The sequence below is a fragment of the Cervus elaphus genome, chromosome 30, assembly GCF_910594005.1.
Source record: "Cervus elaphus chromosome 30, mCerEla1.1, whole genome shotgun sequence".
NCBI classification, from domain to species: domain Eukaryota; kingdom Metazoa; phylum Chordata; class Mammalia; order Artiodactyla; family Cervidae; genus Cervus; species Cervus elaphus.
Window position 1 is genome coordinate 34,494,918 of NC_057844.1, and position 18,824 is coordinate 34,513,741.

The 18,824-nt window shown below is 52.3% G+C and overlaps 1 protein-coding gene across 1 annotated transcript in view; it reads left to right on the forward strand.

The window, feature by feature from the left end:
- The window catches only part of LOC122686845 (mitochondrial intermediate peptidase), a 79,925-nt gene extending 66,430 nt beyond the window's left edge, over positions 1-13,495 (forward strand). The window contains exon 19 of the mRNA XM_043892177.1: positions 13,235-13,495. Coding sequence (XP_043748112.1) covers positions 13,235-13,332 — 98 coding nt within the window. The 3' untranslated portion in view covers positions 13,333-13,495. The remainder of the gene's footprint in view (positions 1-13,234) is intronic.
- The last annotated feature ends 5,329 nt before the right edge of the window (positions 13,496-18,824 follow it).

An 18,824-nucleotide genomic window follows, 5' to 3' on the forward strand; every position in this document is an offset into this window, starting at 1 on the left:
TTACTTGTTTAAAAATTAGAACCTACTTAAGTCTGCTCCGTGACACAGCACAGTGCTTGTTTTCCTGTGCATTTTGGACGAAAATCTAATTGTGAATGGGAGAGACTGTCACGGTATTTCAAGAAGAGGTGGGTGGTGCTGATGTCTCAGGGTGTGGGCATCACCGCGGCGGGTCCTCTGGTGGCGCAGCAGGAGGACGCCCCAAGTGGGGTGGCGCTGTCTTCAGGCTGAACCCCGCGGTCCTGCTAGTGAGGGGTGAGGTGATGTCTGCTGCCCAGGTCTGCACGGCTGTCCTCATGGGAAGGGCCTGGTTCATCCCAGCCCCATGGCCGAGAACTGCTGCCTGGGTCTGCACGGCTGTCCTCATGGGAAGGGCCGTGTCCATCCCGGCTGGTTCATCCCAGCCCCATGGCCGACAGCTGCTGCCATGCCTGGTGCTGGAGGCGACTCTGGATGTACAGCCCTCCCGGGAGGGTGCGCACAACCAGGGTCAGTCTCTCCGACGCCGCGACAAGCATGTAACGCGGGTCAGCCACCCCAGCCCTGCCATGCTTCGCGGTGAGCCCTGGCTTCCCCTCAGGATCGCCTCGGGTCACCCTCATGATGAGGCACTGGCTGACTCTCCCAAGCAGCTCCCTGCGGAGGCTGCTCCCTCTGCCCTCCCGCTGGTGGGGGCAGCTCAGGGCCAGCCTGCACGAGGCAGGGCACAGAGGAGCCAGGCTCAAACCTGTGCCTTCGGAGCCCAGGACAGCCAGCTGCACGTTCCGTGTGGACTCAGGTGAGCATGCGTGCACTTGGCTGGCAGGCCGCGGCGCTGTGGAGACGGGCAGCCCGCTGTGACGGGGGTCCTGGGCGAGAGCTCCCAGCAGTGGCACTCAATGTGCCCCTCCCGACCCCGCCTCTGCATGCCCGCACATGTAAACATGAGCCCACATACGGCCCCAGCCGGAGGAGAACACCAATCCTTTCCAGAGTTTCCTCTTTAGTGTATTTTTCTCCTCTGCTTCTAAGATTGTTGTGTCATCTCTCCAGCAAGTCTGTTCTTCACATGAAACAATTTTATGTCAGGAACCTTAGTATTTTTCCATGCTGAAACTCATACTCACAAGAGAAAAGCAAGCCTATGGTTCAGACTAGAGAAGATAGAGCATCCGGATCGCAGCTGGTTCTGCTCACGGGCACTGACATCTTCCTGACACCATCCCCCCAGACCCACTCCTCCACACGCTTAGTTATCTGGCAGATGAGCAGAGGGTGTGATTTGTAGGACAAGACCATCAGGGGCATCCCCTCTTCTGTGGGCGGGCGGCCAGCCTGAGCCCCAAAGCAGGACTGTCCTGGACTGTGGCTCACGGCCTTGGGCAGTGATAGACAAGTCAGAGTTGGAGGGACAGCTCAATCTAGCTGGTCTTACTCTTCTATGAAAACATAGGTGCTTCATCTAGTCTAACTACTTACTAGGGACCTGTAAAGAGTTCTATTAATTAGCGGGAGGTAAAGAAACAGAGCCCTTACTCTCAAGTTGTGTACCTCTGTGACCAAATAACAACTGTTTAATCTCCTGACTTACCTAAGAGTGAGCATTTCAGAGGAGCCTCAAGCCACTCCTCAGTCAGGACTCCCTGCATTGTGCTTGGGATCTGAGTGACGAACACGGCACAGGTGAGCTTTAAGGTTACTCACTCAGTGGGCAGGGTCTGCATGGATGCCCACACACGCGGGCTTCTCTCCTAACTCTGCCCAGGAACCTTGGGGTAAATCCACAGAATCCCTCTCAAAACTCTAAACGCCACTTGAATAAAACAAAATCGTAGTTAAAAAGCCGTTTCCTTCCTCAAAGGAGGGAGATAGTCCTTACACAGTAAAACAGAATTGGATCTGCAGGTAGCAGCTCTGGTGCTTTACTAAATCACTCGAGATAGTCAGTTTCCCTAAGGGAGACAGAGTGTGATTTATTTGCAGGGCAGGAAATAGACTCGCAGACTTAGAGAATGGACTTGTGAACACAGTGGGGGAAGGCGAGGGGGACGAATTGAGAGGATAACATCACACACACACACACGCTGTATGAGACAGCTAGCGAGTGGAAGCGGCTGCGTACACGGGGAGCTCAGCTCCATGCTGTGTGATGACCTGGGGAGGGGATGGGATGTCGCAGAGAGCCTTCAGAGGGAGGGGACATATGTATACTTACAGCCAACCGACATTGTTGTACAGCAGAAACTAACACAGCATCACAAAGCAGTTAAACTCCAATTAAAAAGAAACAGGGTTGGTTGTCTGTGAAGCCCATGACTGAGTGTCATAGTTAATCAGATGCTTTGTTGATGCTATCAAATATTTGACACTAAGGCACCCATTAACACTTTTAGAGTCCCAGGAAACTCTCTCTGAATATTATTGCCATGACATGAATTACACCTTTTACTTATACTCAGTTTCTCCCTTTAAATTACAACCTAAAACATTGGCACAACTGCAAAAAAATGATGCTGCATGCAGGCGGGAAAAAAAAAACACTTCTTTCTAATCTTCAAATCAAAATTATGTCCTTATCGCATGTTAAACACATCCATAGCTCATATAAGGATGTTTTAAGCAAAATATTTAGTTACTTAATCCTCCACTAAACACAGGATGGCAACACCTGACCAAATCCAAGAATTCTGGGGTAAGTTGCAGTCTTTGCACATTCCATACCCCGCAGTGTTCTCTGGTTTAAGCATCACATTACTTTTTGCTTAAACCATGATGATATATGCTATATTCATTTTGTCATGTTCAAAAACATACTAGAAAACTTTAGGTGTGCTGTGGTAACAGTTTCTCTTACAAGCTCTTCAGAAACTGAACGGTTCTCTAGGAAGAAGATAAGCATGCAAGTGAGGTGACACCTGGTGCCCCAAGGAGGCTGGTGGGGTCGGAGCGGTACTGTCTCGCACTCTGAGAAGAGAGGTGAATTGCTCACAGGAGGGTCTGTCGTCCCTCGCAGACCACTTTATCTTTCTTCCATGTTACCCAAAGGTCTTGAGTACGTGGCCCTTGTTTTGTTCCTAGGTTCAGATTTTATCTTTAAATGACCAGAAAAACCCAAAACATTGAGACACCTCCCCTTCCCGTACCTCCTGCCCTGCTGCTCGCTGAACCCTGTGACCTTGGTCTTGCCCCCACCCCGTCCCCATGGACCCTGAGGCTCACGCCCCTCACACATCTTTCTCAGCTCGTCTGTAACGTCTGACTTGAGTCTGGGTGGGTCTTAGACTTGTGAGGATGTCAGTGGCCTGAGCCTGGAGGCCTCAGTGATTCCCCAGAGTCTGTGTGTTTGATGCCACATCCTAACTATTCCCATTGGCGAGGCCTGCCTGACGCCCCCAACCAGCAGTGAGCTTCTCTGTCCCGTGTGTCCCCGTGAGCTCCTTGACTCCGTGGCAGAGCCGTCCCCCTCGAGTGCGGGCACGCTCTGGCCTGCTGGCCCCCGGACGAGGCTGACCTCAGCCACGTATGCGCCCCGCCCGCTGGGTCTCACGTTTCCACCGCTGGTTGTGGGTCCCGGTGCCCATGCAGCCTCTGCACAGAGAGTTCTGTGCGGAAAGGAAAGGGCAAAGCCCAAGAGTTTTAGTCTTTCAAGTGGTTATTTTTAAAAGTTAAACAGCTTTATTCCTGTTCCCCTTTCCAGAAAAGAAACTCTTAGCTTTATGACTTCTGGCCAAAAGCAGTGTGCCCATAGACAGAGAATGTTCTAACTTGACAGAGTTTTAAAAAGCACCAAACATCAGATAAGATGAAAAGAAATGTAGATAAATGAGTCAGTTCTCAGTGAAACTCCCTTCAATTTTTCTGTCTTGCCAGACTGACTCACGGAACCCAAGTCTAGAAGCCCACAGGGCCTCTCCATAAGCTGATTAAAATCATAATACCTTACATTTCTGCCGAGCTCTGTGGTTTTCAAAACACATTCATTTTTGCCCTAATTATCCTATATCATCTCTTCTAACTTGTTGCTTATTACTTTTATTCAAGAAACAAGTCAGAATTTGTGGTTTGTATATTCCAGAGGGCTACCCTTGTTCCTGTGTGTAAAGAGAATTTCGCTTTCCCATAGAAGCCTCCTTGGTCCGGGAGCACTCAAGCTTGGTCCGACACCTTCCTCTGGGGAGAAGATCTGACGCCTTCCCTGCTGGAGGGCCCGGGGCAGGGCTGGCTGGGGGCGCCCGCCCGGGAGAGGACCATGTGCTCAGGAACACACATGGCCTGGTATGTGTGTGTGTGTCAGGGGTGCCCGGCTCCTAACAATGCACAGTGGCCAAAATGTCAACAATTTGAGCAAAAAAGTAAATAAGGCAGCATTGGGACATAACACATGCAAAGTATACAGCCTGAGTGCGCCCCAACAGGAGTGACTGAATAAACAAACGGGACGGACCTCTCGTGCGGGAGAACTCAGGTGCGTGCTGCAGCTGTGCCCCCCTCGAGGCACTGGGTGCTGTGTGCCCCGAGTGTGGGCCACACGGTGACCCCCCTTTCTGCCCTGTGCTCTGGAAGGAAGGGGGAAGCACTGCCTGCCTGGTGTTCATGGTCAGCACCAGCGAGTTGTGTTGATCCCGACCCCTGGGGCGACATGAGGTGACGGACATCCCTCCTGGGTTCTTGTTCCCAGGTGGTCAGTCAGGGCTCAGACAGAGTCTCGACTCTCAGAGGAGGTGGTGGTTGGGCCCCACCGTGCCAGCCCCACAGAGGGTCCGCCCACAGGCTCTGTTACGTGAACGCACTTTATGTGTTTACCTAGAAGGTCAGATGTTTCTCAGGCTGTTAAAAACGTGATTATGGGGGGTCCAACAAGATGGTGAAGTAGAGGAGGGCATGGGACTCACCTTCCCCAAGAACGCATCAAAAATCCATGCACACGTGCAGCGATTGTCACTGGAAACTAACCAGAAACTGGCAGCAGGACTCGTGTACAGGCACAGCTGAGGAAGTGAGCACAGAGCTCAGGTCTGCACCCTGGGAGGGGACTCGGGGAGACAGAGAGCACCACGCCTTGGGGAGCAGGCCCCGCCACCCAGCGCACAGGGAGGCCACACGGCTCAGCCCCACGACAGGGCAGGACAGGCTGTGAGGGACAGAGGGGCCTGCACCCGCGGTCGTGTCAGCCGGGGCAGCGCCTGTGGGCACGTCAGCTCCAGCCCCGGCCTCCGCGGCGGGTCCCGGGCAGGGAGAAGCGGAAGCACCCCGGAGCAGAGAGGGCCCAGGCCTGATCTCGGGGCTCCTCTGCCAGCATCCTGGGGGTCAGACCCCACCACAGCAACAGCTTCCAGCTCACCCTGAGCAAATGTACAATGCGTGTCCAGGCCAGAGCCAGCTCTCCCCACAAAGGTGTCAGACTCGCACGGTCTGTACAGGAATGCACCCTCGTGACAATAGCCCTCCACCCCAGGTCCTGTTTCACCTGAATTCACAGAGGCAGAGGACGTGCTCTCAGTTAAAAAGCAAGGAAAAACCCTGAAAAATAAGCAACAAATTAAAAATGTATCAGATAAAGAATTGAAAGCGTTGGTAATAAAAATGTTAACTGAAATAGAGAAAAGAATACACGAGCACAGTGAGAATTTTAATAAGGAACTAGAAAATGTGAAAAAGACCCAATCAGAAATGAAGAAATTGAGTAACTGGAATTAAAAAACGCTGGAAGGAATGAGTAGCAGACGGAGTGATACAGAGGAGCACAGAAGGATCTGGGAGAGGAGATGACAGACATCACACGGTCAGCACAACAGACACAGGTAACGGAAGAGTTAGACCTGAGCCTGCAGGGCAGGCCGCCTGCCAAGGGGTAAGGAGGCTCGGGACACGCCCCTCCCGTTAGCGGGCATCAGACCCGAGTCTGCAGCAGCGTCCCCCACCCTGCCGTCCCCGGGGGTGTCCAGTCCCTCAGCTGTCCTGGAGGCAGGCAGCATTCTGTACAGCACCCCCTTGCAAGAGCTCATCACATCCTCTGCTTATAAACAGCACGGATCAAACCTTCAGTGAATAGAGATGCAAAGAGCTAAAAGTGAAGACAAGGTCAGTGTTTCCAACACAGGATAAACCAAGAAGAGAAGATGCCCTCCCGGAAAGAGGGCAGCTTTTCATTCTTCTAAACAAATGGATTGTGGGATCCCAGGACTTGTTGACAGAGCAGTCAGATAACCGCAGACACAGGCCAGAAACGGATGGGTGTTTCCTAGACCTGGGGTGTGGGTGACAGCTTCACCCAGGTAGGAGGAGTCACTTTCCCAGGAAGGGACAGGTCTTTCCGTCTGTAAATGTGGCCCTGGAGCCTTCATGGTCCTTGCGTTTTCCTGCTATCCACGGTGTCGGTGTTCCAGTGAATAAATTCAACCAACATATGTTTTGCTAGCAACGAAGAAAAGCCTCTGGGGGAGGTAACTTCTAAGCAGAGTTTGACCTGTACTGTGCTGACTGCACTTTGCATCACACGCCACATGTGTTCAGGCCCCAGCGAGTGGACGTGTCGTCCGCACGCTCCCTGCAGTCACGGGTCCAGCCCCTGCCCTCCCCCGGGCAGCCAGGCTCCTGCCCCCGCGGCCCCAGGTGACCTGCCTGGTCACAGTCACAGCATGACAGCTCAGCACAAGGAGTCGCTCTCAGGACAGGTCTGGGGACGGTGGCCCCTTAACACGCCCGCGTTTGCTCTGGGAGGTGTGACCCCCTCCACAGAGGTAAGGCCGAGGCCCTTCCCCTCGCCCCCCGTGACGCAGAGCCCTTAGCGACCTGCAGGGCCAGGGCCGCGAGCCTCAGGCACCCCAGGGCGGAGCCCTGCTCTGCTCACCGCAGAGCCCGCGGGCGGGTTCCACGGGACGGATGGAAACACGTTTGCTAACCAGCTCTTGAGACGTCCATAGAGCTCAGAGAAGGGACATTTCTCTGGGTTTAACCAGGTTAGCTCCTGAAAGGTCATTTGCAAGGTGTCTCCTAGTGACTGTTTCCAGCTGTCTCTACAGAAACCCTCCCCTTGAGACTCTTAACGTCACTAATAATGAAACTAGATTAAGGATGACTGTACCTAAACCTGATTTTCTTATTTAATAGTTCATCTTTACATTAAAGTCTGAAAGACAGGACAACCCCTCCTTAATCTCTGAGCCTGCATGTCTTAGATACTCGACCCCATCACACAAGTTGGGGTACGTTAAGTAAGCCCCTCTCCTTGGGGTACTGAGTTTAGCGGCAGGGTCGGGACAACAGCTGAACTCCACTCACATCCTCCCTTCAACCAGTTTAAACAAAACGGAGCTTTCACTTTAAAAATTCTTGAAATCTTAAATCACACCCTCAAAATAACTGTATAATTTCAGCCCTACATTTTTGTCTTCTTCCTGCACTTTCTTTTCCCTTCAGGATGAGCATTTTCATAAAATGTTGCAGTAGCCTTATGCCCCGACTTTCCTAAGGTACTTTACATTGGATATTAGCCGTTAAGACTGACTTCTGCCGCTTTTGAATCTGGAGTTGAACAGACAGGAGGGGAAAGGTACCGGCAAGAGAGGCACAGTGAGAGCCACGCTGACCCGGGGGCCGGGGGCCGCCCGTGCTGAGCGCGCTGCAGGTGTCCCCTCGTGTCTGCAGTCCCAGGGTGCTCGGGTGGCCTCCTGCCCAAGGTCGCCCCGTGGAGACAGGGCTAGAAGAGTTCAGGCCCAGGCGCTCCCCACCCCCTGTGCTGTGTGGACTGCTGGTGTCTCTGACTTCTCCGGAGGACCAGGGCGCACTCGCATTGGGCACAGCTGTGTGTGTGTCGGCGCCGCACCTGCCGGCCGCTGTGTCACCACGGTCGGCAGTTGAGTCGCCTCGTCCCCAGATGCTCAGACGATGCTCTCGATGCCCCGGGCAGGACGTCCCAGGGATGGAGATGATGGTACCTTTGCCTTCCGCACGGCAGTGGTTTCACGGCAGAGTGAGGCCTCACTCAGTGAGGACACGTGTCCGCTCACAGGCAGGCGGTGGTCCTGACCACACACTGGCTGGCAGAACCTCCTCTTCTCGTGCAGAGAGCAGGAATGAGGGAGGGGAGCGTGTCGGGGAAGCGGACGTAGGATGCAGCGGCTCGGGGCAAGCACGGCATCAGTAACGGGTGAACGGCAACCAGAGTCACAGCCGTGTGAGCAGAACCCCAGTTCCCCGGAAGGAGCACCTGGGTGCTCCAGGCTGCAGCCTCCCTTTCGTAAAAGCACTGGTTTTTCAGAGGGCGTGGACGTGTTTGATGTGTGGGTGTGTTTGTTTGAGGAAGACGTGGAGCTTCAAAAGGCAAAATGTTTTGTAACCCAGAATGGTACTCAGTAAACGGAATTCTTAAATCCGACGATGAAATTGGGATAAACTAATGAGGAACAGGGCACGTCCGCAGCTCCACTTCCCACATCCGCTCCCACCTGGCTGGACATGCCGGGCCCGGCCGCCCACAGGCAGGCTCGGGGCAGAGCCCAGCTCCGAATAGCACAGGTGCTGCCCAGCTGAGGGGCTGGGGAGGTTTTCAGTTCAAAGGAGGAACGCAGTTTCCCTTGCGGCTAATGTCCTCATTTTCCAGGACCGACAGTAGGTAGTGGAACCACCTTTAGAGGACAGCATGGGCAGCCCCGCATGGAACCCAGGAAACTTCAGAACAAGACAGAGGAGCCCTGAGGCCCAGGAGAGCTGGCCCTCGGGTGAGCTCCGACTTCAGAAAGCTCACTTCACTCGGCCAGGCCAGCTTGGGCTACAGTTCCCATCGATCTGGTCAAGTTTGGCACTTAACGTTATCTCAGCATGAAAAGTGGCTGTGAACTGTTGGGATGGGTGTTCAGACCTGAGGGCAGTTTGCAGTCTGCATGGATGACCTGCAGTTTGGCACATGCCATGAACTATTGGGATGGATATTTAGACCCGAGGGTGGTCCACAGTCTATGTGAATGACCCGTGGTCCAGCACATCCCGTGAACTGTTGGGATGGGTGTTCAGACCTGAGGGCGGTCCACGGTCTGCGTGGATGACCCATGGTCTGGCGCATCCCGTGAACTGTTGGGATGGGTGTTCAGGCCCAAGGGTGGTTCGCATGGATGACCCGCAGTCTGGGGCATCCCGTGTTGCCGGAGCCACGGCCGCTGAGTGTGTGGGCCAGTCACAGGCTGTGTTGGTGCTTCTGGTCCCTTCTTGTTTAAGTTGTGGTAAAGTGTGTATGACACAAAATGTCCCATTTTAACCACTGTGAATGTGCAGTGCAGTGCCCTCAGCCCCGTGTGACCATCGCCCCTGTTCATCTCCAGGACTCCTCCACCATCCCCATGGTCTCTTTGGTAAACCTTGTATCACAGCTGCTAACAGGTAGAAAATGGGTTGATTTTAGTTACCACTTCTGTTTCCTTCTTTCCGTAGATAAAGTTATCTCATCAAAAGCAGATGGAAAAGCCAGAGAATACAAAGCAAGCTGTGATTCATTAGCTGGATAATCAGCTCAGGATTGTATCTGATGATAAAACCCTAAATACTTAATCACAGATAGCATTTTGAAATTCAACTTGTGCAGAAAATAAGCAACCTCGTCCTTCAGCCCTTGAACTTTCACTCTGATGGTTCTTGTTACCAGATACAGGGCCTTTCCCACGTGTTCAGTGCACCTTATTCAATGCTTACAGCAGTCAAGCTGTGTAGACGACACCCTGCTGGTGTCCTGGTCCTGAGACACACACCTCGCTCACCAGTCGGCCTCTGCTCAGGCTGCTTCCAGCAGGAGCGAGTCTCGGAAGTCCAGTCTGGGCTGAAGGCCCTGAACTGGGCGGTTGACGAGGGTTACTCACCAGCCCTGGCTCTACCCGCCAGTGCCCTCTCTAGGGGCACCTTCAGGATGCAGTCTTGTTCAGGAAAGGAGGAATTTATCTTTCTGCTGTATCCCTCCTCGCTAACCCTTCCGAGGGGGACTTTGGGACAGTCAGCAAAGAGAACAGCTGGAAATTTGAGATTGTAAGATGCTGGGCTGAGCCAGGGAATGTTCCCTTTGGCCTGAAAGCCCAGCGTGCCCGGCACCGGCCCCCACGGCAGCTCCCCTGGGGTGTTCAGAGCTGGGCTGTGGTCCCTAAACAGATGATGCCTGTGGGCCTTAACTCATGTCATAGAACCCTGGCTGACATACCTTCATTTGAACCAAGTACCGGCACTGTGCCTGAAATGTAGGAGCGTGCTTGGCTTCTGCCTCTGATTTAGAAAGAACTGAGGGGTGACCCACCCCAGCCGCCTCAGGTGTTGAAGGTCTGGCCTCGCAGGTGTGGGGGCCACATCCACCCCCCTCCTGGGCTCCTGGGCGCACGTGCAGCCCATGAGCGCCCGTCACACTGCGAGGCCCATAGACAGAAGGGCAGGTCCTTCCAGTTCCACCAGGAAAGAAGCAGTTTCAGGAGGAACCACGCTCTCTGGAGAGAGCATCCCCCGCTTCTCGCCCTGCCCCCAGCACACCCCCCACCACAGCAGGTGGGGCTGGGGGCAGAGACGGACTCTCCCCTGTCTCAGGCCAAGACAGCTCTCACTGCCCGCCAGTGACATTAGAGGAGATCTGATAGTAAAGCTTGACTGTATGTCACCTGTTTCCGATATCCGTGGGAAGATGTGGTCATTTAAATGAGAAAAGAGAGCAGAAAGCACTTAGTTTTACTCCAAACCCTGGGTCTAGAAAGTTGGTCCTCAAACAAAAATATCAGTGTCCCCCGGGTATCATTAAATTCTCTTTAATAACTTGTGAACTAGTCTCTTTATCAGGTGGGAATCTTCTTGAAAGAAACCACCAACTCAGGCTGACCAAGCAGAAAGGAATTTGGGGGAACAGTACAGAGGCGGCCGCAGAGTCAAGGGGAGAAGCAAAAGCCAGCGGAGGAGGCAGCTTCCAGGCTCCGTGTCGGGGCAGACGAGCTGCTCGGACGCCTGTACCAGGCTCACTGCCCTGGTGTCCCAGGCCTCCCGTCATCGTGACCGGGAGTGGGTCCCCGGGGGGCACAGGGCTGGCACCAAGCTGGGTGTGGGAAGGCAGGAAGCCCTGTACCTGAGGGGCCCCGCTGCCACCCAGACGCCCCAGTGTGGCAGCCAGGATGGCGTCCCCTGCGGGCGCACACATAACCCACACTGGCAGCCCCCAAGCGGCAGGCTACGGCACTGCACACAGCCCAGCTCCCAGCTCAGGTGGGGTCCCCGGAGCCTGCCCCGGAACCCCTGGAGACCCTAGTTCACTGCCATCAGGCCTGGAACAGCCACCCGGTCCTCCAAGGTCATGAACACACTGGTTTAGCAGAGCAGTCGAGACAGAAACGTTCGGGCTTGCCCTAGGTTTTATCAGCCCATTCGCCTCTCGGGGAAAAGGAGGAAAATAAATTAACTCATCATCGTAACTGCTTTACGGGCTGTTCCCTGCGGGCCCGCGGAGGACGGGCAGGTGGCACTCTGCTTCCCTGAGGGTTCCCTGCAGCCGGTCTGTCTTACACCACCACCCACGTGTCCCTCTGAGGGGGAAGTTACCCTTGGTTTTGTTTTACAGTCTCAGCCCCTTGCAACCCCCCGCCCCTGCCCTCCAGAGAATGTGTCAGCTCCACCCGCTCTGGACTTGGCCCTCAGCGGATTCTGGGGGCGCCTATGAAACTGCTCATCCCATCACCAGCCTTTTAAGACTAAGACTTGACACAGAGAACATCTTCACCAGCTTTATTAAAAAAAAATCCACGTGTTGCTGGAATCTTTACCATCTACATATGTGAATGCTAAATTCAGTTTTTCTTATTTGTGGAACTGCCTGAAAACATTTTATTTTTGATTCCCTGTGTAGAAGTCGTTAGTTCATGTTGACAGTTGCAAACACTTAGATCCTATTAAAGCGAGGACACTGCAGCCGTGTGGCAGGAGAATTCCCGCCCTGTTAACTAGTTCATCCTCTCTGAACCTTTGTCTTCACCCGTCGCAGCACACACACGACAGTCCAACCTCTCCTCTCAGGCCAGGTTTTATTTAAAACTCCCCTGAGCATGTGTGCGTTTCTCCACTTGCCCCAAGGCGGCCGTCCTCTGAGACGCAGAAGTGGCTGCAGGTGACCCTGGAGAGGGTGTGGCCCCGAGGTGGTGGGTTCTGTGTTCGTGGACAACTGGTGGAGGTGACGGGAACACTTCAAGGGACCGGCGGCCACACTTCACTGCACAGGTCGGCCCCACCTTCTGACAGTTCTAACCATTTAATTACAAGCGAGAGGTCATTTGCAGTTTGTAATTACAGGATGTTTCACATGTTACAAGGAAGGGAATGGTGAGACAGGATAACAGTCTGACCAAAAGTCATATTTCAGTGTTTGCCCCACAACTCTTCTCTGCATTAAGAACCCTGGCCCATAGGAAATGCACAAATGGGGTTTACTGCTCTGCTTACGTGAGAGCCTGCGTCTCCAAGACGGAGTGGAAGGCACTGCCTGGCCATCGTCTGAGTCATCACATCCCATCACTAGAGACACGGGAGGACTGGGGGGCCTTTCTCGTCCCTAGGAACTATTTTACTGTAAAAGGAAAATTGCTTTGAACTTTAGTTTTGCAATTAAAGACACAGCAATGAAATTCTCCTCCAATAGCCAGTCTTTACTCCTCAGATGGTCCCTGTGATGGAGATGTGAGGACCTGGATTTGAACGAGGATGAAAATATTTTGGGCTGTGGCGAGACTATGATGGCATCTGTATTGTTCCTAAGCACATGGGGTCTAGTGAGGAGCTGGCAGGGACGTGTGGGCTCTGCTGCTTTATGACCACCGTACAAGCCAGGCCCTGGCCAGTCCCTGTGGCCATGTTCCCCAGTGGGGACCACCGTGTCAGTGGGTCCAGCCCTAGGCCTGCCCGAAGCTCTCTACGTTCCACTGCAGATGGTGGCCTGGTGGGAGCACCCCCGGCCCCCAAACCTGACGCGTGGTTCCTTGCACTCCTGGTCAAGTGGGCTCCAAGGGTACAGTAATATCTCCAAAACATATTTGGGTCTAAATCTCTAAGCTAAGTGTTGGTGAGATAGTATAAAAAAGGCAATAAAACAAGAAACAGCTCAGAGCCCAGGCACTGCCTGGACACTCTGAAACGTCCTTGGTTCCCAGCTCGCGGCTCACGAAGCCGAGCATCCCCGACCATGTGGACGTGCTGTCTGTCTGTCACTCTGTGCTGTCCCCAAGCGAGCTGGCTGACTATCTGTCTCTGTTGGCAGGTATGCTTCAGAAGTGTCCTTCTATTGACGACTTTGTAAACACCCTCGTTTCCGACCTGGACCTAGACTTCGAGACCTTCCTCATGGATTCTACGTGAGGGAGACACCTGAGTCCTTTAGATCAGGGTCATGGTGACGCTGATTCTGTTGTAAGTGTTGCAGCTACGAACACTTGTTTCTGAGTTCCGTCTTCACTTCTGTGATAACTTGTGAAAAGCCTCAAACCCATGGATCTTGGAATAAATGGTTTGTTTTTTTTTTTAATTATGCTGGCTTTTAGCCTGTTTGGCAGATTCTGCGTGATTTCTTAAGACGACTGTACAGGTGGCTGAGAGGGGAGCGGTCAATTACGGCGGCAGAGAAACCACGTGTGGTCTCCACAGTGCGTGTGAGGGCTGCCCTGGCTCCTCCCGCGAGGTCAGGGATGGACCGCACAGGCGCACCTCTGACCTGACGACGAATACACGGAACTTCAGCATAACAAGGGAGTCGTGTGTCAAGTTCAGCCTCCGATGAATCTGGAACCGAGATGCAGACGCTGCCTCTGCCCTAACCATCACTGCATACCATATCACCATGTGTTAATTACAGGAAGGATTTTTTTTAGGTCAAGGTGAGTTTATTGTCCAAACAGCATAATCTAATTGCATCCAGAACCATTTTCAAGTCCACCTAATTTAAGCTAGTCAGAAAAAAACAGGTTATTATTTTTAAAAATGACTTCACACTGAAAAGATAGGCCCTCTGAAAAGGCAGCTTGGCCGTACCACATCACCATCGTAGGCAGGACGGCACTGTCTCTTGAGCTTCCTACTAACCTTCTGTGTGTGCTGACCGTGCCAACTTCAGCACTGGCTTGCACGCCCACCACACACCCACCCACACCTCTTACAGAGCACATGGTGAGAGAAATGTTGACTCGCTGTGGCATCACACTCGTTTTAAAGCAAAGAAATTATAATAAAAGAAAGTCCAAGACGAGAAGCTAAGAGAGCACGTGAGCGGAATTACATGCTACAAGGGTAATGAACATAATGGAAGAAATCCAACTGCCCGGTGGATGCTGGGGGTTTCAGAGTCGGCCAACAGTAAGAAACTGAACCGATTTAAGAAAACCACGAGGTTTTTTTAAAGGCTAGGCATCTGTCAGAATACACTGGCTGTGGTAACAGTTACAGTCAGTGAGGCACGTTCTGCAAAGTCGCAAGCAAAGGGAGGAATGCGGCAGCTGCAGCACATGGGGGTATGTTTGCTGAGGGCTTCTGGAGACCTAAGCCAAGGAACAGGTCTGACAGCCCAGCCAAGTCTAAAAGCAGAGACCCGGGGATGTGGAGCTGGGGTTCCGGCTGAAGGGACTGTAGGACGTATTGAATAAGTTGTTCCCACCTTCTAAGTCAAGGATTTAATTACAGGCTTTAGTTTAAAATGACACCTGCTAGTGGCCTCTTCCAGCTTCTCACTGAAAGACCATTGATGAAGCAAAAAGGCAAGGTTAAAAATCCCCAAAACTAGGACACATGTCCAACCTTCTCCAGGCTAGAAACAGATGAGCCGCATGGAGAAATGTCAGTGATCCCCCCCCAACCATGCAGGTCCACCTGGATGCTGGGGTGGGGGCTCCTGAGGTGTCACACGGCTACACACCTGATGTCTCACACGGCTAACAAACCTGAGGTCTCACACGGCTAACACACCTGAGGTCTCACACGGCTAACAAACCTGAGGTCTCACACGGCTACACACCTGAGGTCTCACACGGCTAACACACCTGAGGCCTCACACGGCTAGCACACCTGAGGTCTCACACGGATACACACCTGAGGTCTCACACGGCTAACACACCTGAGGCCTCACACGGCTAGCACACCTGAGGTCTCACACGGCTACACACCTGAGGTCTCACACGGCTACACACCTGAGGTCTCACACGGCTAACAAACCTGAGGTCTCACACGGCTACACACCTGAGGTCTCACACGGCTAACACACCTGAGGCCTCACACGGCTAGCACACCTGAGGTCTCACACGGATACACACCTGAGGTCTCACACGGCTACACACCTGAGGTCTCACACGGCTAACACACCTGAGGTCTCACACGGCTACACACCTGAGGTCTCACACGGCTACACACCTGAGGCCTCACACGGCTAGCACACCTGAGGTCTCACACGGATACACACCTGAGGTCTCACACGGCTAACACACCTGAGGTCTCACGGCTACACACCTGAGCTTTCACACTGCTAACACACCTGAGGTGTCACACGGCTCACACTGCGCCCCAGCCCAGGAGCAGCACCCCGCAAACCACCTGTGGCCCTTCTGCCTTCATCCTCTCCCGGCTTCTCCCCTGTTGAATTTCTCAGTCTGTGAACACGCAGAAACCCCAATGCCCAGAGGATCCTTGGGCAGGAAGGAGGGCAGCCCTGCAGCCGTGCCCCTGCCCCCACTCCCGTGGGAGCTGAGGGGTGATGCAGGCCATGGGCAGAGCTGGGTACCCCCCTCCCTGCCCATGGTCTCTGAGCTGGGGAAGGGACATACTTGCCTGACACAAACTCTGGCTCTCGTCTGGGAAACGGACCTGGAGATGCTGACGCCAACCTGCTCTCAGTTACAGGTAAGTTTGAAGAGGAGCTTCGGCAGCCCCAGGTGTTCCCGGCACCGAGGCCCTGGGCCTTTCTCCTCTCTTTTCAGTGGAGGGTGAGCGAGCGGCACAGGAAATCGCAGGGAGCCTCGGAGAAAGGAAGGGAAGGTCACCTGAAAGATGCCGAAAGAGCCCAACTTGGAACGTTGTTCTGTTTTTAAAACTTTTTGTGTTGAGGTCTAGCCAACCAACAATGTTGTGGTAGTTTCAGGTGATCAGCGAAGGGACCCAGCCACACTTACACATGTATCTGTTCTCCCCCAGCCTCCCCTGCCGTCCAGGCTGCCGTGTGACATTGAGCAGAGGTCCCTGTTGCTCTAGAGTAGGTCCTTGTTGGTTACTCATTTTAAATATAGCAGTGCTGGACATTGTTTTTAAAGGAACTAAGGCACACTGCAGAAAACATCTCAGCTACTCTTAGACTTGAGAAAACACGGTATTTAGGAAGCTGAAAGCCATCAAGAAAGAACAAGCAGAAATTTAAAAAGAGAAGCTAAAAAAGGAAGAAAAAAGAAAAGCAGAGAAACAGATTATGGTGCAGTGATTTCAAACATTATCAGAGCAGACAGGAGCAGAACTGCCAAGGAGAGATGAAGAGCGCTCTGAGTGTGGGCTAAGTGCAGACACGCTGTGAGAGCCGGGAGCCAGGGAGCAGCCAGGGTTCCGGGTGGAGCCAGGACGGCTGGGACAGAAGCAATCACCGAGCCCCAGTTCTCATGTCCTCCTGTGTTCCCAGAGCTCAGGACAGTGACCAGCACATCGCGGGAGCTCTGCTGAAGACATGCCCTTCAGTGAATTTAAGGAAACTCTTCTAAGATTAAAAAAAAAAAAAAAGAATGTGTAATTTAGGAGGGAATCCTTTCTGGCCACCCAACAATGTAATGTGCTAAATGCCACTGAACTATGCAATCAGAAATGGCTTAAACAGTAAAATTTTTGTTGCGTATGTTGTGTCACAATTTTTTAAAGCTAAATAAATGCAAACAGAGAGAGAAGCGAATCCTGCATTCCAGATCAAAGCAAAACAGTGGAGAGAGGCCCCAACAAGACAAAATCTGCCTTTTCTTTTGAGAACTTAAATATAATTGAGATTATAAGCCAACTGACCTCCAGTGGGACATTTCCCAGGAGTTATTAGTGTTCCACAAACTTGGAAGGGTCCTCTGTTCTATACATTTGGGAAATACAAGTGAGCTGTGAGTTTCACCGTCTCAGCGGCAGGCCTGCACCCACAACACGTTTCCTGAATGTGTATGATGACAGCACCCACCTTTGTTGGAGGACCTACCAGTGATATTCTTCAGAACACTAGGGACTAGGTGCTAAAAAGTATCCATCGAGAAACAATGGGCTTACACATAAAGGAATAAAACTCACCGTGTTCCTAGAAGTCAATGGTTCATCACTGTGAAAAGCTGAAGGACAGTGAAAAGTTTTGAGAGGCAAAGGCTAAGATGCGGAATGGCATTCTCAGATACACACAGGCTCTGGAAACTTTCCAGCTTTGTACTTTTTCTTTAAAAATCACTGGAAGAATAAGTAATTTAGATCAAGAGTCAAAGCAGAGGAAACCCCAAGGAGCTCCTGAGAATGCTAGGGGTCACTGCCTCTCTTCTCTACAACAGCTGCATAGAGCATAATAGAAAATTATTTTATTATGAATGCTTTTCCTTGTGATGGGAATAAACCCATAACACAGCAGTTTCTCTGGGAAAAATTCTCTCCTGTACTTAGGGCTTACCACCAGCTTCCAAAAATCCAATTTAAACTACTTATGAAAATGTAAACTGGAAAAAAAAAATAATCCAGAGAAAGAACTGAAGGATAATAATAATAATAATAATAATAATACTGTAGTTGTCTTTAATATTGAGATTTTGGCCTTTTATTTTCCTTCTATTTCCAAATTAAAAAAAAAATAGGCAATGTGCTAATTTAAAAGTAATTTAAAATTTACAAAAAGTTTAATCATGACATAGCCAAACATAAATGCATGTTTCCAGTTCTGAAGAAATATTAATACCTGGGTGATGTAAGCAAGTTCAGAAAATGTCTCTGAGACATTCAGGTACAATCTGTATGGGCAGAAATTGCACAGATACCCAGGCTTCAGGCTGATTTCCTCGCAGCGGTTGAGATAAGCATGAACAGCAGTGCCTGACTTTCGTTTTCAGTTCATGAAGAACTTTATCACATGGTCATCCTGCCTGTGGCCCGCTGCCCAGGAGGTCACAGGGCAGGTGGTGTTGGGACACTGTTGTGACTGTGAGGCAGGCAGGCCGGCCACGTGTTGGCAGCTGGGCTGGTCACGCTGATATGGGACTCCTGGCCTGTGCCCGTCCGCTGCACCCAGGTCTTCAGAGAGGATGCAGTCTCCTGCAGGCACCCAGGTGCACGTTCGGACAGAGTGCTGGGTGCTCACACGACCCACCGGGTCACACGACCTGAGGGCGCTTGTGGTCTTCCTGCCTGAAGAAGCCCATGCCCGTGGAGGGACCACAGATGTGACACATCATAGCATCAGACCAGGAGGGACGAGGTGGGGGGATGGAGAGAGGAGGCCACCTGGAAAATTCACCCACAGAACTTGCTGTCCACGAGTGGGGGTGGGTGGCACCTACGAGCTCATCTCAACTGTGACTCGACTTTAGAAAACCGTGTGGGAAGCAGTGCCTAAACAAGCCTATGGGGGCCATTGGGACGGTTCTTTGGGTTCATAAACAGCTTAACCCACACCTTTTGAATAAGACCGTCAGCAGCGATGAGCTGCCCTCCAGGCCTGTCACTGCATCGCACCTGCACAGACCAGCAGGTGCTGGGTGCCCTTCTGCCCTCCAGACACCCTGCGGCCAGGGTGACTGCCCTCCACAGGCAGCTTACTGTTCATTATTTCCTCCAACTTTCATGATGCCTTGGGTGAACGCTTAGCCTATTAATTTTTA